Source organism: Haliotis asinina, chromosome 1 (genome assembly GCF_037392515.1).
Source record: "Haliotis asinina isolate JCU_RB_2024 chromosome 1, JCU_Hal_asi_v2, whole genome shotgun sequence".
In the NCBI taxonomy this organism is placed as follows: Eukaryota; Metazoa; Mollusca; class Gastropoda; order Lepetellida; family Haliotidae; genus Haliotis; species Haliotis asinina.
The window spans coordinates 34,531,891-34,559,444 of record NC_090280.1 but is presented as its reverse complement, the minus strand read 5'-3'; the positions used below and the strand labels follow the sequence as shown (position 1 = coordinate 34,559,444).

General features: G+C 41.7%; 2 protein-coding genes across 2 annotated transcripts; one reads left to right on the top strand and one right to left on the bottom strand.

The window, feature by feature from the left end:
• The first annotated feature begins 579 nt into the window (after window positions 1-579).
• LOC137290645 (tripartite motif-containing protein 2-like) lies at window positions 580-6,293 on the top strand. Its single transcript, XM_067821724.1, has 2 exons — window positions 580-706; window positions 3,707-6,293. Exon 2 carries the CDS (start codon window positions 3,716-3,718, stop codon window positions 5,606-5,608), a length of 1,893 nt encoding a protein of 630 aa, XP_067677825.1. The 5' UTR covers window positions 580-706; window positions 3,707-3,715; the 3' UTR covers window positions 5,609-6,293.
• Window positions 6,294-7,080: 787 nt separating this feature from the next.
• On the bottom strand, window positions 7,081-26,047 carry LOC137290630 (lysosomal alpha-glucosidase-like). Its single transcript, XM_067821699.1, has 20 exons — window positions 25,668-26,047; window positions 24,257-24,509; window positions 23,407-23,552; window positions 22,768-22,936; window positions 21,255-21,351; window positions 20,786-21,030; window positions 20,259-20,390; window positions 18,890-19,003; window positions 18,522-18,635; window positions 18,004-18,088; window positions 17,477-17,594; window positions 17,237-17,370; window positions 16,240-16,391; window positions 14,633-14,775; window positions 13,755-13,839; window positions 12,383-12,564; window positions 11,982-12,070; window positions 10,353-10,390; window positions 9,544-9,690; window positions 7,081-7,205 (listed from the first exon to the last, which is right to left on the bottom strand). Exons 1-20 carry the CDS (start codon window positions 25,964-25,966, stop codon window positions 7,146-7,148), a joined length of 2,802 nt encoding a protein of 933 aa, XP_067677800.1. The 5' UTR covers window positions 25,967-26,047; the 3' UTR covers window positions 7,081-7,145.
• Window positions 26,048-27,554: the final 1,507 nt, after the last annotated feature.

Here is a 27,554-nt window from a genome sequence, read left to right as displayed (position 1 = left end):
GCGCGAATATCAAATCACCTCCACCCTAGTAAATGAATACAGTTTTGTGACGCAAACAACAATTATGACGACGTAGATATAGGAGATATAGGTTTCACACTTTGTAAGCATATTCAGAACTTACTCATGTCCCCCCCCCCCCATTTGTGAACACCTATTCTCATATTCTCATCACAGTTTTAGTAAAGTTTTCATCACGAGTAAACAGTTTTCGTTATTCACACCGACTGGAATATATTTCGGCAGATTTACTAGTCTCTAGTTTTGAACTTATATATTCACAATTCTGTTAGCATGCATAACAATATGCATATCATCATAAAAGGAATGAATGAAGAATAAATATACAAACAAACGAAGTAAGAAATGAATAAGAACACAATTCTATGCACAAATATATATATTTTTTTCATTTCCCTACCGGCCTAGCGTAATAGTTTCAGGAAAGAAAATCCATAAGCCGTCTGTTACGGAACATAAGGCCTAATCTGTTCAATGAGATTAGTGTGACCGAGCAATACAGTCCAGCTCAATCAGCCTATTTTGAGCGCAGTAAGGGTTAAGGAATCTATTACAAGTGACTGCATGCGTGAAACAGTCATGTGTAGACATGCAACACCAACCGGGTCGATCTGTTTATTGAGTTTCTAAAACCTGACAACCAGTGCATGGCCCGTGAGAAGCGGTGTATGATCAGCCGACAGAGGTAGGAAGTGTTCTCCTTTCACGTATATTGTCTATTAACACACAATATCGGGTGGTGTTCACTGCAACTACGCTGTCATTTAACGTCAGTGTGATCTACACATGCTGCTCAAGGCGAGGAGGTCTCATCGTTATATGGCTGCTTGTCAGTAGGTACACTGCTTTACTTACTGTACAGCGTTATGCCTACTTACTGTACAGCGTTATGCCTACCCATGCTCATTACCATTGTCACCCAAGATATTGCGTCTCAGCTTTGTGGGAGATATGTTTACGAGCAGGCCATACTGCGAACTACGTTTATAATGAACACGTTTATGCAAACAGGTTCATAACGAGATGTTTTGGGGTCCTAATCTCTTTCTGCATATTTTAGTCGAAATGCGACGAACTACGGCTATAGCAAGCTATAATATGTGGTTTATGTGGATTCGTTATATGCGTGGCTTTACTTACTGCTGTCTCCTGTGTTTATGAACGTTGGGATGTATAGAATATCCTTACAGGTTACTGTGTATTTCGAAGTCTTTTCTTCTGTGCTAGCGCATGGGTAGAATGTATGAAGACCCTGGTGTCCACCGTCGTGACATTGCTTGAATATTGCTAAAAGCGGCGTAAAAATATACTCGCTCATTCGGTGTGTACTCTCCATGGTGTTGTGAATATACACAGATTGTTTGTAAAAATATGTTCGCGATATGTTGGTAGTATACGGATAAGCTTATGTTTGTTATGCTACGCTCGTGTGACAGTTACAAATTAGAGTAGACATATTGCCACTGACAGTGTGTGTTGGAGGATAAGTACATGCGCATGTGAATAGGTGGACATCTGTGTGTGCGTGTGTGTGCGTGCGTGTGTGCGTGTGTGCGTGTTTTGGATGATACATACATGTGCATTTGAATAGGGGGCATTTTGTATGCGTGTGTGTGGAGATATGCATATGCGTATAAAAGTGGGTGCATGTTTTGTAAACTGTGTGTGTGTGTGTATGTGTGCGTGTGTGTGTGCGTTGGAGTATATACACATGTATAAATGAGTGGGTCGTATTTATGTATGTGTGGCGGATTGGTGTGTGTGCTTGAATGTGTATGTGTTTGATGCAATATGGGTACATGTGGGTGTATGTGCTTTGTACGTTCATGTGTATCAATATATGCGTGCTCGTGTGTACCCGTGTGTATGTGCTGGTTCTGTTGTTTGTTGTTTGTGTTGACCGCACTTAAGAACAGATTCATTTTCTAGCTGCTAAGCCGTAGTTGATTAGTCATGCAAACAGGTGCGTATATTGACCGACGCCTTTGTTGATACCATAACGGCCACATACCACACCTGAGGTATTGTCCCGTGATCGCGACCTGGATATAGGTCAGTGACTGCCCTCGGCATTGTTTCCTTTACTCTGTCACAGACAAAGAACAATAGCTATTTCCTTCTAAACTACCAAATAATTGCATACTCGTTGTTATTACAACATTCTACATACTGGTATTGGAGATATACACATGTAATAATGCCCGCCAGTGAGGTAACATATTGTGAAGAGTTTTGGCAGGATTAATCGTTATGAATCTACAAAACATTAAAAAGTAGAAGGTTTGAACTTAAGCTTAACATAAACACCATAAAGATTCGTCATTGAATTATACTGGAAACTAATCTAAGTTAAAACGTGGGATGAACATGTTGGACAGTCTTCTGAAACATGAGGTCATCTTCAGCATAATTGAAGCACTTTGGATAAACTGTATAACTGTATAAGATGGAGTCTCATAAGGTGCTGCAGCAAAGGATAGATAATCTTTAATCAGTGTCTTTTGTACGCTCCATTTGTTTCAAATCTAACTTAACGTTATGATTATGTTGTACAATGGTTTTTTTCTCATTTTACTGTTTAAAGATTTCCCACAAGAAAATTCCGAGGATCAAACTTTTCGAATCTACACAATTACCTGTCATTGACTTTTCAATGACTTTGGATCGCACCAGGTCAGTGTGGTTCTGAGCTACAGTTTTAAAACGAATGCGCAACTGCTTATGGTAACCCTTCGAGAAAACTCTAGTCAGGGAAATAACAAGTACTACGTTTAAAGACTCCCCGCACGACACTGCAAGGGGATCACATCATACTGCTAACAGCAATAATCAGATCACCCAGATCGTGTTATAATCGGAGAAGCGACATATCATACAATTTGCACATGCTATGGAATTGAAAAAAAAACACAAGTCAGGCAGTTTGTGAATTGTTAACACAGGCACGGAATCTCTGAAAGCCGATCGCAGTGACGATGAGGTGACACAGCACACGAGTGACGATATCAGTTAAATCGTATTCATGAGAATAAGAATATGCTATCTCAATACCAGCAATATGTCACAAGGATCGTGCGATAGCAATCCGTACTTTTTATGAAGTCTGAAGTTTTTGGTTTTTTTTGTTCTAAACTGAAAACATACCTATCTATACATATGCTATCTCGGCACATTGAAACCTCGTTTATACGGTCGCCATCAGTCCGTATAATCACTAATCATGGAGACGGATCTGATAAATACATCTCATTTGGTGTCAGATGGTGCTCAAATGGTGTCATTGAAGATGTGGATTACAAGTGGTCTTTAGCAACCCATGTTTGTCGGAACAGGAGACTAACGGGATCGGGTGGTCACGTTCGCTAGCTTTCTTTGACACGTGTCCTTGTATCCCAACTGCGTAGACCGATGCTCATGATATCAACCACTGAATTGCCTGGTCCAGGTCAGAATGATGTAAACTAGCTGGAACATTGCTGAGGGCGGTGTAAAACAACCAACACAACAAAACACATTTTTTGTTTTTCATATGAGACTTTCCAAAATGCTTGTTATACACAAAAATATATGTCTTCCAACGGAAAGATTCCTCCCTGGCATAGAATATTCGTTATGACGATAGTCCTTTCGAACCGAATCTCTTACTCTACATACAGTTGTCTAAACCTGTCCTTTTCTGTTTTAGGTATCAAATATGGCGGATATTAGTGACGAAGATTTATCTATATGTATTATCTGCAATGAGAAGTTGAAGGATCCGAAATTGTTACCATGCCTACACGTCTTCTGCGGCTGTTGCTTGAATCAACACAGACGGTTAGCACGATCCACAGCATGTCCAATGTGTAACTATGATGGCAGCAAACTACTACCTGCTCCTGTGACAGAGCGAGAATGCAAATTCCTGAAGGGCTATTTGGAAATCTGTAATCAAGGTGCGGAAACCACCACCAACGATGATGACAGCGTGGAGATTTCTGACTCGGACGATGACAAGAGAGAGGATCCTCGAGAACAAAATCCCAACTCTGATCAGGAACTGGACCTTCCAGAGAGATCCCAGAGTGTCATGTCCAGGTTGGACGAGTCGCAGGTCACGTGTCACACCCATCCTGAACAAACTGCTGCAGACTTTTGCCCTTCGTGTCGAAAGCTTATATGTCAGAAATGTGTGTCAACACTCCATAGGAAATGCAAGGATGTGATTTCACTACAAGAAGCTGTAGACATGAACATGCTAACATTCAATACCATACATGAATTTCTTACAAAAGCCTATTTGGACACGGGAGCAAAACTGGAACCTAGACGTGCAAGACTGGCACGTCTAGATGAGCAGAAACAGCGAGCGATTGAGTCAGTCCAGACACTGAGGGAACATCTCGTCAGTGCAATTCTTGAGAAGGAAAAGGAAACGTTGAAAGAAATAGAGGAACGTTATCAAGAGGAAAGCAGTAAAGTCCAGTTGGACATCTTCAAAGGACAAACACTCAGGTCTTGTGTTCAAAAATCAGTTGATGTGTTTGAATGTGCAATGTCAATGAATGGTCATGGCGAACTGCTTGAGATTGAAAAAGCAATGTCAGAGCGGGTGGATCAGTACTTGCTTGAATGTTCCCAGTTATGTCATCAGAGCCAAGAAAACAACATATCATTCATAGGAAACGAGAAAGCAGTGACGAAACTCGAGAGGACTTTAAATCTTGGAGAGGTTGTTATATCGACAGATGGCGAAGCTACTCCTAATGGACTAGCTTCTCCTCTGGATTCTCCGTGGGAGGGGAAGATGTCGCTTGTTGCATGCTTTCATGGCGGTACCCGAGAAGACTGCGCCGAGCCTCTCTTGACTGACGTAGTCATCTTGAGTGGTGGTGATGTTATCCTGACTGACAGAGATAACAAATGTCTAAAAAAGTTCAATGCAAACGGGAAGGTCCTAACTCGTGTGCCAATTCCCGATGTTCCATCCCGAATCGCCGTGATCTCTAACAGCAAAATAGTCGTCACTGTCATGACCAAAAAGCTGTTGCTGTTCTTCTCGATTTTTGGAACTCTAAGAATCCTGGCTCAGGTGAAGACAAAGAAGCAGTATGCCTATATCACAGGAACGCAAGATGGCTCCCTGCTTGTTGGCACCAATAACTGCGACACAATTGATCTCATATCTCAAACTGGCGCTTTCCTCAAGACCATCTACACCCAGAAATCAGAGAAAGCTGTCATTTCAAGACCCTTGTACCTCACCCAGTCACCTAAAGGTTATTTTGTGGTATCGGACAGCGGAAGACGTTTGATGCTTGTTGTTCACGAAGATGGAACGACCAAGTTCACCTACAAACCCAAAGGTGAAGACGCATTGGAATGTCCGCTGGGGGTCGCATGTGATGTAGCGAATCATGCTGTGTTGGTGGACAGGGACGGTAACTCTATTCACCTCGTATCTCCAAAAGGGGCCCTAGTGAAGAAGATTCTAACGGAGGAGAACTCACTGACTAAACCTTGTGGGGTGTATATATTGGGTAGGAACCTACTCGCTGTGACCCAGGTTGACGGCTATGTGAAGGTTTACAAAGCTGAAGAAAGCTAAGTCATTGGAATGTGATCATATAGATCGTGTGCAGTTAAGAGGGGTGATTTTATCACTTGTGTTCCTATAATGAGCAATGTAACGTAGAAAGACACAGAAGGGGTGTCTTGGTCAGAGTCGAAGATCCATTTGAGTGTTAGGTGCTACAAACACGATATGCAATATTCAAACCCAGATGCCATACAAAAGGCCTGTACATATTGAGCCCAGGTTTTTGACCATAGGTCGTCAATGCTTTAACCGTTGGGAATGAGCGATCACTGTCTTATATGAAATACATCTATTAATCTCATTCATTTGCCTGTCATGGTAAATGGGTAAACTTCAAGGTCGTTAAGGTATGTTGAGAAGCAATATGAACCAGTCAAAATGGGAATATATACAATGCTTTAGAAGATCATTGAATAGACATTTGTAACGAACAAAGGGTACTGACATGCTGTGGAGCCGATCTCACTGTACACGGACGTGCCTGTAACAATATGTTTAATAGCTCAAAAACTGCTTCATGAGGACCAAAATGGTGCCGTGTGTGAGTTAATATGTATTTTGGGTTGCCATGTAAAGGGTAGTTTTGCTAGACGTGTCGATTTAACTATAAAATGCTGATATACCATAGCAGGCGGTTCTTTGTTTGGTCGTATGTTCCGAAAAAAATGGTGTCATTAAAGGAAATATGCACAACTCTCTCTCTCTTTGAATTTCGTATACACGACCTACAAGACACACAAACGAAATATCCATTGACATAAGTATTGAACTTGTCTGTGATACTGACGTGTATATGTGCTGTATAAACCTGGAGGAAATGTTTAACGCCGTTCTCAGCAATATTTCAGCTCTACGGCAGCGGTTTGTAAACAATCAAATATGGACCAGACAATCCAGTCATTGACTGTATGAGCATCGGTGTAGGCAACTGGGATACGGTGACATGTGTGCATGAGCGCGAACCATCCTATACAGTTCGTCTCCTCTGAAGCAAGAGAGAAAATCGTCGTCAATTTCGATGTATTTACCAATTAGGACACACTAATTACCAAAAAGAAGGCAATTACTGCCCAAATGATGAACATTACAAACTGATTGTCATTCTCTGAAAACATAGTGCCACCACTTTAAGACATGCAATATTTTTCCCTCGAAAGTTTTTGTTTTCCCGATTAATATCCCGTATTTTCAGGTTTATCTAAATAACTGAAATTTCGATTAGTTCCTCGTTGCTTCCAGTAGTTTCTTGTTATTCAACTTTCTTTCAAAACACTGAAATTTCATGTATTTTCTCGTTCGTCCGATTACGTTCTCATTCATTCATATGTTAGTATTGTTTTTGATTGGGTCACAAGCTCAAAGACCAGGTCTTTTTATTACGTTAATTTCTTAGTTTGTCGTTTCGATCTTAAATTGAAGGTCTCATGGACAATTGGAGTGTACAACATTGTAACTGTCGTGTGAAAGAAAACAAAAAAACGAACATCACAAACTGATATATTCATATTCACTCTATATCTGTACTGTACTGTATCTTATGCATTTTCTACCAAGTCATCATCAAGGGCTTCAGAAGGTCGACCTTCAGTCTTGTGACATGTAAAACCTGCAACAAAGATGACTGAATATTCAGTGAAACCCTGGTAGTGCAATCAATACCAGTAGAGTGAGTGTTGTTTGAGGCCGGTTTCAGCAATATTCCAGCAATATCACGGTGGATGACGCCAGAAACGGGCTGCAAACATAGTAGCCATGGGGGAAAACAAACTCTCGTCTTCGTAGAGACGAGCGAGCGAGCGAGCGCTTCAGTCACACAGCCACTCCATCGCCGCTGACACCATCAGAAGCAGTTAGGCTAGTGAGTGATAATTCAAACTCACTTCAGCAGTCTTTCTGTAATACTGTGACTGTGAAGGCAATGGATTTGTAAGAATAACCTTAGACTTTATGAATAAATGTCAACAAGCGACGGTAATATAGCTGGAATTTCATACATTTAGATTCAAAGTTAGTAAGTGAGTGAGTATTATTCTTCACCGATAGTATTTTTTAGCCATCTCGTGAGTAAAACAAGCGATATATTGCTAACGTACGAAACACAGCAGAAGTTTAAACTACCCATCAAAACCATAGAATCACTTAAAGCGCTCACTGTATTATACATATTCATTTGGTTACATCGGACATCGATTTCTCCGCTATCTTGGAGGAACCAACTGCAAACCTTACGCAGAGGAAATGCATGAAGATCACATATCAAAATGCTGAAGAGCATGTCCAGATATCGTATCGCGTTTTGTGTACAGTTTTGTTAAGAATTCACCAATTTTCACTGAGTTTCATGATGCATTAAACTCAGGAGAATATTAGTTTTAACGTTAAGTATTTGTTAGACAATCCACCAGTTCACGTGCAAACAATACCCTTAAACTGAACGAAATAGTTTGCAAACTCTACTTTAGAATAGTTGAATGAATTAAATGGCAACATTTACACAAATAAGAAAAAATAATAACCATAGGGGACAATGCAAACATAAAAAAGCTGGAGATTTAAAGCTATCAAGTAACTTCCTGGTATCAAGTAAACGTAAAATGATATTTCTCTTTACAAGTATAAAAAAAAACGGCCATCAACGGAACTATAAACATGAGCATTAGCAAAACGCGCATTCACAAACTACCAACACTGCCAACTCCCACAGCTCGGTACAGGTAAACTTCACTCATAGCTGATCAGTGACAATCCGTCTATAAATATTCGTCGATATTTGCGTCGATTGTACAATTCCGACAATATGGCAATACATGTGTTTGTTTGACGTCGCAGTCTTATTGCTGCACATCTGTAAACAATGGAGGAACATCGTTCAAAGCGGCGTAAAACCGTACTCACTCACTCACTCTGTCCCACATGGCCTGAGATTTTATTTCCGCTTCTTTCAATTTTTGCATTAAGGCGATAATGCGACCGGTTTATTTAAGATATTTTCTTCCCTGCTTTCTTTAACATAAGAGCACTGTCTAGGCGAGGTACACCAGAAATGGGCTTCGTGCATCTATACCCATGCTGTGACAAGTGAACACAATTAACCACTAGACTACCCACCCGTCCAGAGGAAAATTCTAATCCGCACTGAGTCTACATCAAACTTCAAAGATATATTCTTCAGAGAGTTTCCTTCACAGAAAGAGTTGTTCGGCAAAAAATCACTAGGTATGTCAGTTAAGAACAACCTTTACGTTAACTCGAGTCAATGATTTTTACTGCACGTCACAAAAGATAAATCGAGTGATGTTTTCTACTTAAGCTTACATGTCTGACATGAGAGACAGTCAATCTCTGGTGACTATTCTTTCAGACGCAGAGAAGATACTTTCTATGATTTTTTCTTCCCACGAAGCCCTAGGACGCCGTATGGGAAAATAAGCAGTTCCGGCAGAATAACGGGGTATGTCAGTTAAGAGTAACATCTGGGTTAACTTGAGTCAATGCTTAATATAGCATTTCCCTAAAGATACTGAAGCTTTAAAAATCGTGTGATATTTTTCAGTTAAACCTATACTACCACTGCGAGTTACCATTGACGCACTGCCATATAGATGGATGTAAAACTCAACTCACTGTCACTCGACATCCGCTCTAACAATGCCGAGCACATGGTGTTCATTCCGTCAACCTGTTTTCGAGGAGTGAGTGAGTTTTTATATACGCTGCATTCAGCAATCTGAAGGCTGTCTGTAAATAATCGAGGATCAGGCAATCCAGTGATCAACAGCATGCGTATCGATCTTCACAAATGGGATACGATAACATGTGTCAACTAAGTCAGCGAGTCTGACCACCCGATCCCATTAGTCGCCTCTTAAGACAAGAATGGACTGCTAACTTATAATTCTAACCCGGATATTAATGGGTCTGTTGATGAGAATGTGTTCACTCACCTTGTTTACACTGTCATAGGTGTGAGCAACGCCGATACCATTAACTCTAACAGTTGTCGGTGCTGTCGCAACACCGTACACGTCGACGCTGCCTAACGTCATGCTTGTGGCGTAGTTGCTAGACTTGACGGTTGACGTCAATCTCTCCTGGATCAAGGTGAAGAACGTCGTTATTTCAAGGAGAATACACTTAACAACTGGGGGCGACACGGAATTAGATTCTATGAACACAGGTTCCGTTTAGACCAATGCTTTGTCTAATAACAAGACATTAGTACAGTTTTTCCTCTAACAAGCGGCGATTATTGAATCCTCTTCGTTTATTGCGTTTGTCAGATGTGATTAATTGTTGGTGAGTAATGACTAAATTAGGGAACATTCCTTTATACATCTATTTTTTAATCAAGAGAGAATACATTTATGAAAAAGTACCCGGTGTTTAACTGAGATATGACGAGGATTTTGTGTCTTTTCATATAAAGTGCATCAGTACCCGTAAATATTACTTCAAAGCTTCCCTTGCAAGTTTTGGTGTGTTAAATATCCATTTCGTGTTGACATTTTATTTGTTTACGTGGTAACAGCTGCTGGTATAGAGTTAACAAAATTTTAGGGATGAGCAACTTCTTTCTTTAGGCGAGCGACGTTTCGGTATCGTTGTTTACTGATATATTCTTGAAAACGCTATAACAAAACGTCGCAATTATTCAGATAAATAAGTTGATCATCCATAAAGTCTTGTCATCTCTTCACATTTCATGTCAAATGCAATTTGGGTGAGATGATCTATCAAACAGTTTAACACGTACCCCATCCAGATTGAACTGAATATGGTTAAACGGCGCATCTGGAAAAAAAAAAACATGAAAAGACTAGTTTTGACATTTAGTTGTACGTAATTAATCATTCTATGCTGTTAACTGGTTGATTTAATATTTGGTATTTAGTATATCTCTGTTATCGCACAGCGTACTCCATTCACTGTTTAAGTAGGGGGAAGAACAGACACCCTCTCAGACGATGGGTATGGCGATGACACAAAGAACCACAGAGACTTGGTTTTACGCCCTTTTAGAAATACTCCAGCAATACTACGCCGGGGACCACAACAATTGACTTCACATATTGTAACGATGTGGGGATTCGAACACGGGTCTTCATCACGACAAGCGAGCGTTCTGACCACCAGGCTAACCCACCGCCCACTCAGTAATTCGATTAGGTTCTCAGTAGCCTAGGATTCGCTACACACCCCACGGCCCTCCGACATTGCTGCCGGCTACGTACAAGCGGTGACCGTGCTCAAATAACAGATAGGGAAAGACAAAACGGATTGGATATCGCGACAGAGATTGGTTTAGATATTTTCAAAAAAACTATTTTTTTTCCATATTTTCTAGCGAACCTTTTCTCAACTTTCAGGTGAAATTAGAATTAAAATAGACTGATGAAGGCATAATGTAACTGCAACATTAAATGAGTGAGTGAGTGAGTGAGTGAGAAAGGAGTGAATGTGTGGTTGAGAAAGGAGTTAGTGAATGAGTAAGTGAGGCGGCCTTTTCATGTTAGCTTCATGTTTGCTGAGGCTGATGCCGTTCTGTTGCATGGTTATGGTGCAGGCACACTTGGAAGCCTAATCAGAACGGACAGGGATTCGAACAACGACTGGTTTCTGGCATTCATTCCGAAGGGGCACAATTATGCATAGAAAACTGGGGCCCATTGGGCGACTGAGGAACCACTGCCTTGAAATGTAGTATGTACCTCTGAAACTTAGTTGGAAACAATATTTTACAATTTCTGATTCTAGGAGTCTGTCTACCTAAAGAATTTGTGACGTCTTCTAATCTCTAGCGGGAAATACCACTAATAGAAAAGTATAAAAATCGGATTCGACAAAACCACAAGACACTAACTAATACAAAAATGCAGCAATACTGCTCTGATGAGGTCAAAAATAGAAAAATCACAGTTTCGCATAATACTGTACAGCAGTTTCTTGTTTGTTTCGGGGCGGTGGCTTAGCCCAGTGGTTAACGCGTTCATTCGTCAGGTTAAACGTCCGTATTCGATTCCCCACATTAGTACAGTGCGTGAAACCATTTGTGGCGTGATACTGGAATATTGCTACAAGCGGCGTAAACCCAACTTACTCACTCACTCACTCCTGACTCTTTCGCTTGAAATACATGTGGGTTATAGTTTTGTTTGACAGACAGTGTAAAGAGACAGGGTCCCGGTTCGAGAGTTTAGTGAAAGGGGGCCCTGGGCCCAGATTTTCGAAGCTCTCTTAACGCTGAGATAGTCATAAGTGCCATACATTAACATTAACCTACGACTATCTTAGGGCTAAGAGCGCTTCGAAAATCTAGGCCCTGAACGTTAAGTAAGTTACAGTGACGTTATTCACGAACGTTAAGACAAAATGAACACCTCACCAATGGTCTCTCCGTCGTCCCAGTACAGGAAGCCTTGAGCAGTCTTCCGGGAGGACGAAGCAACAACCAGACCAAAGTCATTTCGTCGGCTTGCAAGTAGAATTAATGAAGAAACAAACTCAAAGTACATTGGTGGCAGGGATCCGACAAGTAACTGTTACAAAATTGAAAAACATCATGCCACTATCATTCTTGTTAAACTCGGGTGTTTTTAAAGCATGCCAGCTGCGGGGTGGCGGTCTGCAATTAATCGAGTGTTCAACAGCATCAGCATTGATCTAAGCAAATAGGATATGATGACATGTGTCATCCCAGCCAGCGACTGCCCGATCCCGTTAGTCTGTGCATTCACATCGGGCGTTGCATTCACATCGTGTACGTGCTTATCACTATAAGCCTACCTCTTCTGTGTGTTCACATCGGGCACCTGTGTGGGCACTATGCTTCCCCCTCTGATGTGGACATTGATCTTGTCCAGCGGTGCGCTGATAACTGTCCATTGACCTGTTGTGGACACTTCCGCTCCACTGAAGAAGTCGTACCACGTGTCTTGGGGGAAGTAGGCATTAACTGTGGTATGTCCCTGTGCACGATAATTGGTAGAGTAAGCTGAAAATATACCTTACTGTGAAGGAAACGGCTGCTTCTAACAGTTGCTATAAGTACGAATGATTTACGAAAAACACTACCGTAAAATACAACACTCTACGAACACAACAGGAAGTAGGGAACAAAACCCCATGCACACTTACCGGAAAGCTAATATTAGCATTTGGAGTGTGCACCTGGTGTAATGTGATTTGCCAAATGCTGTTGATGTGTTTATTCTTATTCTAATATCACAGCTGTACTCAGCCATACTACGATTTATCGATCACCGTGACAATGATGCAGCTGATATGTTGTTATTAGATTTTTAAACAGAAAGTGTTGACATTACCGTCTAATGCCTCTCTTATCTGAATGGTTGAGAGTTCTGTGATGGCAACATTTCCCAAAGTAACAGAGTTTCCCTGTGAGCCAGTAGCCATGATTTCGGTTCTTACGTCATTCATTTTCAGAAAAGTGGATTCAACACAGAAGCGCACCTCTGCGATAAAGGAGGGCTCTATGTGGGTTATCTGATCAGTCAGATAGGATGCACTGATGTACACTTGACACCGAAAGTTTTGAAGGGAATGGAGGGGCTGCTGATGACGTTACCGAGGGAAAGTGTGTAGACAACAAACATGGGTCCCGAAACCGAGCTTTGCTGGACACCGAATTGCATCTTGGACACAGGTGATCGATGGCTACCGACTTGTACACGTATATTGCGATTTACTAGGTATGATCGGAACCATTCAAGATCGGTTAACCGTAATGTTCAGTATGTCCTCCATCCTCCGAAGGACATTGTGGTCCACGGCACCAAAAGTAATAGAAAAAATACAGCACAAACAGTTCTTGATTGTCGAGACTTAGAGCGATGTCATTTTGCACACACAGAAGTACGTTAATATCTATACTATGATTTTCGTTTAAAACCGGGTTGCAACCACATAACCTTTGGCCACATAAAACACATGATTCGTGTATGTCACCACGTTTCCCAAAAATGTGGTTTTGGGTTGCCGTTTTACATCTTGTAATCTTCTTACATATTATGTAAGAAATATTGAATTTGAATTTGAATTTGTATTTTTATATGTGTTTTATACTCGTGTACCACCCACGTGGTTTATGAGAATAAAGAATTGATTTGAGTGTTTGATAGACAAGAACAGACTCTACCCTGTTTAAAACGGGAGTTATCAGCAGTGAATCTCCCCACAGAAACTGTTTATCTATGCTGTAGGCCGCGGAATCTTTAGGATACCTAGAACAGACGTAAATCATCAACATTATTGTCGTCGTCGTCGTCGTCATCATCATCATCATCATCATCATCACAAAACAGTTACACTACTGTTATCCAGCAGTTAATATAAAACGACAGAGAGACCACCAATTAAACTTACATACATAAATTGTAGTGGGGGAAGGGATAGGGGGTGGGGGGTGGGTATGGTGGATGTCAGTAATGTTGTACATACTTCTCCATAACACTCATCATCACACCACCCATGCCATAAATATGAACGGTCCCAGTCACATGGCCTGCACCCGTGAAGATCCTCGATAGTATTGATCTTGCATAACCCATGCTTGTCGTAAGAGGCGCACAGCGGGACCGGTAGTCAGGCAGGCTGACTGGGTTGAGACAAGGTATCAAACCCCAGTTGCGTAGATTAGGTTCACGCTGCTGATCCCTGGATTGTCTGGTTCAGACTCGATTATTTACAGACCGCCGCCATATAGCCGGAAAACTGTTGACTGCGGCTTAAAACTAAACTCACATGTCCTGCCCGTTCTGTGTAGTCCTGCGTTGGCGCCTGCAGGGCAGATGCTCCCTAGTCATTGCTGGATGAAACTAAAACTGATTTTCGGGTATTGAATGGTTACCACATATCACTGGCCGAGTGTCTATCATACCACAAAGATGGCGCCGAACATTGGTGTAATCTAACTCTGTCGAAAATTAATTAAAAGAGCGTGCTCCAATATAGATCGAATACAACTGACTGTACATACAAATATCACAACCACATTTGATGTTTGTCAAAACGTACTGGAAGACAAGAGGCCTTGCCACTGCTTTCTTCCGGGACATCAAGGAGTACAGAAAGGGTAGAAGGCGGTAACGGAGTCGCAGAGCTTCGCGGTTCCGGTCATGCGCAGCGGAACTAAATCTCATTGCTGCAGGATCTTTGTCCTGAAACGAAAGAGTCAGAGTTCATGGTACTGAACACCATCAGCATATTGGCTTTGGTGATTTTGTTTAACATAACGAAACAAATGTTGGAGTTGAAAACAAATTATGTGTTACAGACACGACCTTACATCAAATTATCAGTAGTCAGCGAAACCATGTTTGTAGTTATGGTTGACGCTGCACTCAGAAATACATCAGCGATATCATGGTAGTCCCGGAGTGAGTGAGTGAGTTGGTGGGTATGGTCACCTTACACATATCCAGTGTGTGTCAAATGTTGTTGTGGTAGAACCCATTTTCGAACTTTAGTGGTTACGTGAAACAGCGCAACACTGAGGTGAGTGAGTGCAGTTTTACCAGTATTCCAGCAATATCACAACGGCAGACACCAGAAATCACCTTCACACCTTGTACCCAGGTGGGGAATTGAACTCGCATCTTTCTGCGGGACGAGCGGACGCTTTAACCATTAGACTACCCCAAAGCCACTGTAGTCCTGGACCAGATAGCGTGAACATTGATACAATAGAATCAATGCTCTGAATGTCAGTCACTGGTAGTCCTGTCCATACTGTCCAGATTTCCACCGTTCAGATGTCATCTCCTTCCTTGGTCTCACGACACTCGTACAGACGGATGATGGTGACGACCAGACTAGCTATTCTCGAAACGTTCGTAGCCCTACTAACGTCTTAAATCCATTCTTAACACACTGAGTACGATTCTAAGGGCTACGAACGTTTCGAGAATAATTATAAGGGCCTAGGACACTGGTTTTACGACCACCGATCTCTCCCTTAGTGTAGTGGTTAGAGTTTCCGTTCGGGAAGTGGAAGGTTGCGCGTTTGATCCCCGCCCGCGTCATACCAAAAGACGACAAAAAGTGGTGTTCTTGCGCTCTGCATTAATGGGTACAGCACGTATTGTCGGCTCGAAGACAGTATAATGCGTCTGACTGTAATCATGCTTAATTGCAGCGTGACATCTCAGTGAGCTAGCACTATGAAACCTATAAATCTTCAGTCTTCTTATACAAGCAGCCACATATACACACGCACGCACGTCGGAACATGAGCGAAATATTCTCAAGTACGACGTTTAACCCTGTATCACCTCACCCGTTACTACCACCACTACACGCACTGGTGACCATGCTACTGGTGAAGATGGTCCTTTACCTGTTTTGACAACAATTTGTTCAAGAGCAAGAATAACAATGAAGTAAACATTTGTTGGACATGGTGCTGACAGATCGAAGGTTCACAATCGGGATAGAGACAAAACCCCTTGTGTCGAACCTACGGCTGTAACGGTAATTGTATCATAATGTTGCATCGAACCTCTGGAAACTCGAAGTAGTCACCTAAGTCCTTGAACGTCGACATACACGATGGTAAGTGGTACTATACAGCACAGCTCTATTAAAAACTCTGGTCAAAAGATTACAGACGTAGCATTACTCACCGGCGTCACATTCTGGTTGTGGGACCTCATGAAAGGGTAGAATGCGCCAAGTTGGAGCCATCTTGTACACAGCTCCTCGTCTGAGTCCCCCCTGAATCCACAGATGTCCACGCCGGTGAAGGGTATGCCGAACATGTTGAAGCTCAGAACCTCTAAAAAATCAGAATGAGGACACGATGATTTCCCGGAGAAGGAAATGCCTGTCCTATTCTACCCCAAAACGCCATTCAGGTGACAAGTCCCGGGTGTGAATAAGAAAGTTTTCTTATAAAAGAACGCATTAAGTAATTGTATCCACTGATCTTTGACACGGAATGTTACGAACTATCGAACCAGAGATATCTATCACAATGGTTTGAAATAACGAAGTTTCTCCAAAATGTGGTACTCGACGTTCTGTTGTTGGTCACTGCCTGTTAGCGTTTCAGAGACAGATCAAACTTATTCCGATGCTATCAGGCATCGTTTTTGAACCATAATGTTCTTTTCACAGTAGTTAACGGATACTTTGTACACGTAGTGGAAGTCGGACCTGGTATAGAGGGTAGAGGGTAGTGAAAGTTTCACCTGGTATAGAGTAGTACGCTGATACAAGTCTCACCTAGATTAGTGAGAGTTTCAACTGATACAGAGTAGTGAATGTCTCACCTGGTATAGTGTAGTGAAAGTCTGACCTGGTGTAGAGTAGTACATTTATGACATGGTATACAGTAATAGAAATCTCACCTGGTAAAGAGTAGTACAAGCCTCACCTGGCATAGAGTAGTACATGTCTGCCCTGGTAAAGAGTAGTGAAAGTCTGGTGAAAGTTTCACCTGGTATAAAGTAGTACAAGTTTCACCTAATACAGAGTAGCATACGTTTCACCTGGTATAGAGTAGTACAAGGATCACCTGATATAGAGTAGCATAAGTCTCACCTGGTAAAGTGTAGTATAAGTCTCACCTGGTGAAGAGTAGTATAAGTCTCACCTGGTAAAGAGTAGTACAAGACTCACCTGGTATAGAGTAGTACAGGTCTGACCAGTCAGCAAAGTTGTCTCCTTCCCAGTGCGCCACGTAGTTACCGCTTCCCACAAATGTAGACCGAGACAGAACAAATGGTCTCTTCCGCAAAATGCTTTTCAGGACGCTAAAACGAATGCAATATTAGTAATCGAATTTAACTATGTGAACTTTCTGGTATGTAACTCCGTTGATAGTAGCTACTTATAGTTGGCACTGTTGTTAGAACCTACTTGTAAGTGGCTCTGCTCTCAAAGTATCCATACAAGTTATGCAGATTGTAGTGCAACCCATCATGGAATTTAGCTGACATGCACAGGGTCTTGTGAATGAGGCTTCCTCCCTCCAAGGCTGTAAAAGACATGAATTTTGATTGTCAAAGTATTAATCCAGGGACATTTACATGCCTCGATAAGCTCATCTGTTGAACAAATGCACGTTGGTAAGTAGGAGACGATGGACACTATGTCTGATGCACTGTAGAGGATGAGGTATTCAAATCCACACTTACATGCACTCACTAACCAAAACAGACAGACAGACAGACTTTTCGTGCAGAATCTCCATAAAACACGGAAGACGTGACGTATGTGTCCAGTATGAGGATCTGTGTGTCTTTCTGATCCTGCAATTTCGTAGGTTTGTTACTTTATCCTTGGTTAAAGACCGGATGCTTTAAACAGTGTGTACCACTCACTAAACTATTTCTGCCAGGAAATCGGAACATATGCTGGTTGAAGATAACATAAGGTTGACGTACGCGGTGTGTAGGGCGGGTTCTCCAGGGTATTGCTGGAACATCCGTTCTCAGATCCTGTTTTGAAGTTAGCCGGTTCGTTCATGTCCTGCAGTAGCAACAATTTATCCCATGATCAGTGTCACAATTGAAGAGTAGAACAAGCCCAAAAGCCTAAAGCGCCATTAAGAAGGATTTATCACATGGTCATTGACCGTATTGAAGAGTTAAACACGAACGGCTACGCATAAAGGCGCCATGGGTTCTTAGTATGTGAGACAGAACGTATTATTTATGTTTACATCGCACTGATTGGTACAATCTTTCCCGTTCGACATCAAGGTTTCCAGCTGAAAGATGTTTATTTTCTGACAACAATTATTTTCTTCCGTATTCTACATGAAACTTCCTCTGGTGCCTATAAAGAAAGCTAAAAATTAAGGGCACAGAATAACAATAGATAGAGAACCCCATGCATCTCCAAGAAGACCGCAGTGACAACGTATTCCATTATTTGTCAATTGTGTTTCGTGTTCACTTACAATCCAGAGGCCATCAAACGGAAGCTTGTTATGCATTATCTGGGCGTGTTTCTGCCACCATGCTTCAGCCTTAGGGTGAGTGAAGTCTGGAAATACCGTCTTTCCCGGCCACACCTGCCACATCCATAGAACATGACATCCTTTTCTCACTTACAGACACAGATAACACTTACATCATGTCTTGACAAACGACCACATTTTAATATATTTTTCTTTGTAAATAAATGGAGCGAATGTTCTGTTCATTGCCACTAATGGTTTTTGAAGCCTGTTTGAAGCCTGAAGAAGTAGAACTCCTCTATTGTTAAGCCATCTAAATTTCCATTTTCTAAAGTGTCACAAGTTGAAGGTATCAAGTGAAAACCCACCTCCCCCACTATGGGAGCAGATCCGTCGGCTGTCTTCACGAAGATGTCCTCTGTTATGCCATCGTCATACGGGGCGTATTGACCTCTGGGCTGTGTGTTACTGATACCGGGATCCTGAAATGATACTGATTATGATCCTCCAGCATAAGGTAAGGTTGGGGCAGGGCTAATAATGAGGTTTGATTGAGGGTCGCTTGAGAAGGGGGTAGGGGTTGGCGTATAGGTAAAGGTGGAGTTTGGCACGGGAGGGGTTGACACCTTTGTTAGAGACAGGCAATAGATCACCCTACCTGTCTTTTGCCCCGGTGGAATCCATTTTCGACAGAAACTTTCAAAATCACAAATCACCCAACATGTCTCTGTCTCGCCTCCTTGGAATCCATTTTCGACAGTAAGTTTCAAATCCTTACGTGGAACAGCTCAATATTGACTTCAGCAAGGGAGTGGATCTAGATTTAGGTTGAATTTACTCCAGCAATATCACGGCGAAGAACACCGGAATGGGATTAACATAATTATTCGTGCTTTTCGGTCCCGGGTCGTCAGGAGGACGTTTTAACCAAAAGGCTACCCCATCGCCCCGAACATCGTAGTATGTATACAACAGAATCAGGACCTGAACTACAATTCTGAATGAACCAGAAACCCAGATAAGTCAAGCTACCCTTGTATCAAGTGTCGTCTTTTCGTCTGAATCGAATGGCCTCGGTTGGCGAGTTTTGCGTTTGCACGTTATTTTAATAATAATATGTGCATTTATATTGCGCTAAACTCCACTCACGAGGTGAAGGCTCATAGCACTAACAGTCAAATTATTACCTGGGATAATCCTGATTATCTCGAAGGCGCCTAACTTAATACTTACTACTTGCCCAGAGACTGTTTCTAGGGGGGTGGGGGTGGGTTGTTTTGTATGTGAAAGAATAACATGGATAGTAATAACACGACACATTGTGTCTTTGTGGTGTCTGTTTTGTACGTTTATGACGCTTCTTTATTGTCCTTTGCGTCATGACATACAACACTAAATATGATTCTGATAATGGTCTTTGATGAGCACTTCTAGAAGGCCCTAGGGTAGTCTTGTGGTTAAAGCGTTCGCTCATCACTCCGAAGGCCAGGTTCGATTTATCACATGAATACCATGTCTGCAGTCCATTTCTTGTGTACACCGCCGTGATGTTGCTGGTATACTGCTGGTATGTTGCTGAAAGCATCTCCAAACCAACTCACTCACTTTTTCGAGGGTCATTGAGAAGTTGCTTGATGATTGTGTCAGCATCTTTGCCCAAACGTCGCTCACACTGATAACAAAGATTTTGTATATCCAGAAAACCTCCCTCGTTGTTTGATATGATGAAGTGCTTACCAAAATCATGACGTATTTCTCCCCGTGGCTATGCGCGTCCATAACAATGTCGGGCAGCTGACCATACACATTGTGATCGTAGGTCCAGTCCATCTCCTTCACCATGTAGTCGATGTCGTTCCAGATGGTGTCCTTATGAAGAAATAAAATCAGTTCTTTGAAAATCGCTCTTTACAAATGTAAATGCTATAGTGGTTAATAACAGAATGTGTTATCTGAGAGAATGATCACGATTTGATGTGCCGTATTTTAACTGGGGGGCGGCTTTGTAGGTAAGGTGTCGTCCCGATGACGACCTATATAGATTCAGTTCCGAAACGGTGACGTCCATGTGCATCAGTGGCCTTTTGTTAGAGGTCAGTATATACTTAATCCACTACGACAGATGATGTGTTCGTTGGAGAAATCCGTGACATTGAACAGTGAAATGTTAGAACAAACACAATACGGTTGTCGATAACTAAAACACCCCTTAATAATAAGAATATAATTCTTATTCACTTTCAAAGCTAGCAAATGTCGCGTACAAATGGCATCTGCTTGTTCCTCATCCTCTGAATGGTTCTGTTCATCCCGTTTGATCCGCCATAGCCCCACCTACTGAGGTGGTAACCTAGCGACCAATAAGGCGGAAGTGGTGGTTGTCCAATCAAAGCCCAGTATTGATCAACAACGTCATCAGGCGTGGGACCAGTGAAAACGTAGAAGTCCAATATTCCACCAAGGGTTCGATAGCGAATTGTTACAGGACTAGTTGGAAGAACATCTATACCTGCACGTTGAAATAACGATCATATGAAGAACAAAAACTCTATATTTCGACAAAGGAACCAAAAGTAAACCCAGAAATAACGATATAAAATCATAGTTTGCAAGAGAAAAACGCTTGAAATTTAGAAAGAGATAATATTAGTATTTATAAACATTATTAGGCTTGAATGTAGAGTCCTTTACATATAAATCGTACCCTTCAACAGCACACTTGTTAGTACTTACGTAAAGCGTTACTGTTCAGAAGAAATATACCAAATGCGTCCCCGTTTGGTTCTATTCCCAGCACAAACGGATGACTACCATACTGGTTGGCGTTGATCTACAAAGTATAAAAGATATAGGACAATGAAAAAGGATAATACAGCTGGACATCACTCATACGAAGTGACTTTCTCACAAACAAACATGGTAACGGACTCATTCTCTCATTCCCTGAAGATTCGGACTGGAATTGCTCTTAAGGAAGACATGTTTGCCATACAACTTGTTCAGTTTGCCCTAATCAGGTGAATACGAATGCATTAATGCACAACTGGCAGGGACTATTATTGTGAAGTGGTCAGTTGATTGTCAACATGTCCAAACAGCAGAGACATGACCTACCTTTCTTAGATTAAGAAACTACAGATGGTTTAATGTTTCCGAATCGAGCTTTTCGGCAACGAGCGGCAGCAAGTAGTGTGTCTAGTGATAATTGAGCTGGGTGTAGAGAGTGATTGCGAGCGTGAATGGGGTTGTGAAATTAACTGACTGGTGACGTTTGTTAGTAAACAAAACTAGATAGCATATGACTGTATAATCAGTTCAATTAAACAGAAAATAATTGTTTTGTTGGTTTTTTAGGTGTTGTTTTCCGGGACAAGTTCTTAAATGAATCCATGTACCTATGCTTCACACGGACGAAACATTAATAACTTTCTCTGCTCCCCTAAATAACTGAGTTAACTCGACCTTACGTTCGTAGCATTTGACCTCCCGGGTCATGCATATGTAGAATAGTTCAGGTCAAGCTCAACAAGCTGTAAGAGTCGATTATTGGGATCGGGGACTTCACTTCACATGATTGTCATGGCATCCAATTTGTGTATGTAGAGCACTGGGTTGTCAGGTCAAGACATGGTAATTTGCAGACCATCGTCATATAGCTTGAATATTGATACATGTGGCGTTAAACACGAACATTTTGTGCAGACATGTGAAGTGCTGCGTTGTGTGCATTGTGCCAGATATCTGAAAATCGTGTGTGTACAAACTCCGGATCGCAGAAATCATGTTTTAGGGTTATAAGTATTATACCCGTGGTTGCAAATTTCCAATCTGGAATATCATGAGCCGAGGCCTAAAAGCAGGAATCCGTTGAATTTAAAGATCTTGAACGCGTGTTTGCACTTTACAGTCATCGCGGTAAACGCTTTGTTTTCACTGGCAGAATATTTGTCGACAATTTATTGGCTGGTCTGCGTTCACGTATTATCAGCATGAGATGTATCACACTGGGTTCAGCATTTTAACAGCCCTGTTGTCACTGTCCGTGTATCAAAACAAGATTTTTGTCCAAACCGTTGATCTTATCACCTATGTCTTAAGTGAACAGGACATCATGATCAACTTGAAATGTTGCGACGTTGGATACCCTTAACAACAGCGTTATATTCAACCAACTTACGCATTCTCTGATCCATTCATCCTACAGGTCATTCAGAAACATACACAAATATCCCCATCACTCACTCACCTTAGGGATCATATCATGAGCCCAGAGGGAGAAGCCAGGACTCTGCTCCACTTGTATACGGAACGGTTTCCTGTTCTCTCCGATACCATACAGGTTGGTGGTGGGCACCCCGACTGAGATCTGTATCATCTGATCGGAGAATACCAACGGAGCGAGATTGGCGTCAAACCTGCAAAAGGACGTTCAAGATCTGTTTGACTGACATTTGAGTAGAGCATTTCGGAATCATAAGAAATGCGTGGTACTTAAAGGAGAAGAAAAGGACTTCACACGTTTTGAATAGAATATTGCTGGAAGATAGGAGGTCAAACCTTCGACATAACATTCGGATAAGATCAGAGAAGGAATGACCTCACGTTTTCAACAGAATATTGCGAAAAGATAAGACGTAAGTCACTGGCGTCAAACCATCAACATATCAGTAGGATAAGATCAGAGGTGTAGGAAGGATCTGACATTTTGAAAACAACTTGGCAAAATGATACGAGGTAAGCGTCTGGCGTCAAATCTTTCATAGAGACAAATGAAAAGATTAGAGATACGCTTACAGCTTCATGCTATCAACCTTCCGCCCTCTTAACGGTTCGTTGTTATGCTGAAGTACACTGATGATTTCGAGATATGGAGCTTCCAACTTACAGAACACTCTTTGTTGACTTCCTCTTGACTGTGAGGCCGAACGGATTGTGATTGATGTCGTAGGTGTAATCAGTGGGTTGGGTAGACACGGATGCCTTGTTGAGGGGTAGAGGAACCTCATAACGCTTGTTGTTGGCGTCGTATATCTGCAGAAACAATATGCTCAACGAATGTGGTTAAGCAGTCAACGTTGCCGTCATTAATGTTTAAACCTAAAGACTTTTGGTTATATTTGAAGAATGCTCATAGCTAACATTGGATCTGCTGTTGGGCGCAGTTTTGCATAATATTATTTTCATTTTATTTGCAGATGTTACCTAGAACAAAGATGTGTCTATGCTAGGTAACAGATTATCAACTAATTAGTTAATTGTAGATGTGTGAAGGACAAACATGATGCCCCATGTCGTCTTTGCCTTTGCTATAGGTTTCCCGGTTTGACCAAATGAACACATTACCCTTCATTTATTTCTAACGGTTTCCAACCGATTGATAGCCGCGTGTTTTGGGTGCCATAAGCGGGACAAGAATCCCTATACCATCACTATGCAATCAAGTACATATAAGTCTAGTCAGGGTACGTCACTAGTTAATGTGAGCAAGCGGCACACGCGTTTTCGCATTCATTTCAAATAATGAATTTCATTTTTTTTTCTACAACGTAGGAGAATGTAATATATAGAAATAATGCATTCTGAAAGATAAATATCTCATGTATGGTTTGGGACAACGAAGGACCTTTATCAATATTTTCATAAATTCTGTTGATACAGCATGTAAGTAGACCATCACATCAACAAAGCTTTTACGTGAAGTAGTTTGGGCATGTTCTGTCATATTTTCACATTACCTTAATTTGGAGTCTACTGCCGGTTTGCTCGACCACGTCAGCCTGTAGATCCATTACGTCATTAGGCCAGTGTGTATGTCGTTTTCTCGTTAATAGCACGGACTTGCCACTGTTCATCACTTTTTGTACAGAGTAGTCCTCCCCTGCCGGATGAAAACAATAGGGGGCGCCCTTCACGTTTGTGCTTTTCCAGCAGCAACCACGTGACAGACAGGAAGCTTCCTTTGCACCGGTTTCTGGGTAACAGTCTGCCCTTTAGGAAAACAGAACAAGTACATAATCTTTGAATGATTTGGCATTGTATTTGTTGGAGGTGCGAAAGATTACGTGTATTTGAGAGTGTCATATTATCACATTTCCAAGTACTTTTGATGCATAATAACTAATTAGCAATACCAGAACGAATCGTATCCACGGTCACGGTTGTGGAAATGGCTTGGTCAAAAGCAGGATTGCAATAAAAAAATACCCTATAATGCCGCTCTTCCGATAACAATCAATTTAGGTCACAGTTTTCTCCTGAAGTTTGAAAGTTGTCTGGACCAGACAATCCGGTGACAAACATGAGCATCGATCTGCTCACTTACGTATGTGATTACATGCCTCAACCTAGTCAGCGAGCACCTACTCACCCGACCTCGTTTGTCGTCTCTTACGACAAGAATTGGTTAACGAACACAAACTATATAACCCGTATCTGAAGATTAAAACGTCCACATATAAAACTAATGAAAAACGATTTCTGACACCGCGAAACATTTAAACATACTCGCTTATAGTACTTGTAAATTATACCAGTAATCATTAAATGTTTGTGCTTTACCTAGCCAAAACCCCTCGATTAATTACGCCCTAATCACAATCATACTCTGTTCATGTACAGTGAGTTCAGATTCAACGTTGCCTCAGCTGTAATAGCGCAAAAAAAAATCATGTATAAGCACACCAATTCATCGAGACGCCGAAGCACCGGCTTCGACCCCCTACAAGGTGGGCACACAAACACAAAAACGCATACACAATTAATTATACACAGTACTTTACAGAATAGAAACTGATTCATTTCAAGTAATGTATTATGTAATGTCAGCCCACACCAGTAAAGCAAACACTCAGGTTAACCTCTTCACAGTGTAAATCCTGTGCAAGTGCCAAGTCCACAGATTCAAGCACAATTTGGTTGACGTTTCGTTTTCCCTGTATATGTGGAGTCAATGAGAGAGTAGGCCTTTATGTAGGACTATTCAAGCATTCCTGGTGACTTGAGTGGATTCGAACTCTTTGGAATGACTAGCGAACGCTTTAACCACAAGGCTATCCTATTGTCACGTACGTGTAGAGTAAGTGAGTCAGTTTTAAATGCATTTTTTCATCCATATCGTGTCTACGTGTAGATATTGTGGCTACGTACCTGTGTTCCCCTGTGACGTGACACCCAGACGGTGTAGCCCCAGAGGAGTAAAAACACCATGACACCCCTGGGTCGTTATTAGGAGGGGGTCTCCAGCAGCACCCTCGAGATTCACAGTTAGACTGGGACGCGCCTGCCTCTGGGTGACAGTCCGTCCTACTCGGAGGCTCCGTGTTGCAGAGATCCTGATCTCTTTCTACAACCGCATGTCCGGTATTGTTACCATAGAAACCGTGCACCCATGTCGGAAACGCTGCTAAATACGTGATCAGTAAAAAGCTAAAATATTGCCGAGTCATTTCAGCGACAACCGAAAATATACGTTCGAGAAATCACAGAATGAATCGGGTTATATAGCCATTTAGCTTCAAAGATAACACAAGATAAGTGAACTCTCACCTGCTAGTTCTCATGTTAAAAAGTACACTTCAGGTAAAGATTCCTTGAACGAAATGTTCCTGACTGTCCGTATTTAGAATGGAAGATGGCAGCAATGACTTTAAACAAGATAGAACAGAAGCCCACTTTCCAATGTAGACTATATCTCATTGACACTGAATGAGTGAGGGAGGAAGTAAGTGAGTGAAGGAGTGAAGGTTAACGCCACTTTTAGTATTAATATCGAAATGTCAGCTCAGTAAAACAGCACTACATATCGTGCCCATGATGGGAATCGAACCCGGGTCTTCGGTGTGTCGAGTGAAGGCTCTAAGCACAAGGCTGCCCCGATCGTCCCCCATGTGAATGCTATTATTACAATCGCAATGAATTAATCTTTCCGGCGCGACATCAAACTCATTTTGAACATTCATGGATGTCTACTTCAGTAATGTGTATTATCACTCCTACGTCAAGAGAAGTTGGAATGCCTAAATTTTCACTTTTTCCATAATACTGATAATAACACAAACGAGTGAGTGAGTGAGTTTGCTTTTACAACGCTTTTAGCAATAGTTCAACGATATCACGGAAGGAAACACCAGAAATGGACTTCACAATTTTTACCCATATTAGGGTATCGAACACGGTTCGAGTAAACGCTTTAACCAGTACTCTACCCTGCCGCCCCAATCCTTGTATGGGTGATCAAGCGAGTGAGACTTTAAGTCACATCGCCAGTATTTCAGCCATATCGTGACTGTATCAAGATGTATAATGATGTTAATTATACGTAAAGTATAAAATCATGTCAACGAAGGACATTTAAACGACTGAACTATCACAGACAGATCTTCCGAAGCTGGAAATGAAATTTAAAACAACTTGACCATAGATGACAGGACAATATAAAACAGACTATAGGTCGCCAGCAACTGAACATAGATCACCATACGCTGGACCATGGGGATTTGCAGTGCCTTTGCTACCTGCAGGGATCCTAGCTGGGTTTGCACAATCCCTTAGGGAACTGGCGATTTTAGGAACACTTGAGCCGAATTTTAAGAGATCACAATACTACGTTTTAAAAGCTGGTAATCTTAAATTTGACTTACGTGCCATCTCAGGAGGACACTGGTGTTTTTTCTTTCTTTTTTTAAACTCTCTTCTAGGGTACAGCCTCTAACAATCGCAGCTACAGATGTATACTACCATTATGCTAGTATGGAAGAAAGGATGTTGCATTAGGTTTTATATGTGGCAGATACGGGGCGATATATGTCCAAAACATCCACTAAATGTCAGCATTTATGAGCATAGGAAACCTGCAACAAACACAAAACAGCGCATTCTTTGCATCCTTCTGTAGTTTTACCATCGTGGGGAGAAGATGTGGGTGGTGTTCCACACCTTCCTCCCCGCTAATAGTATCAATGCTAGACTCCGACTGATCATGTTGTTACCTTCTGTAGTTTTACCATCGTGGGGAGAAGATGTGGGTGGTGTTCC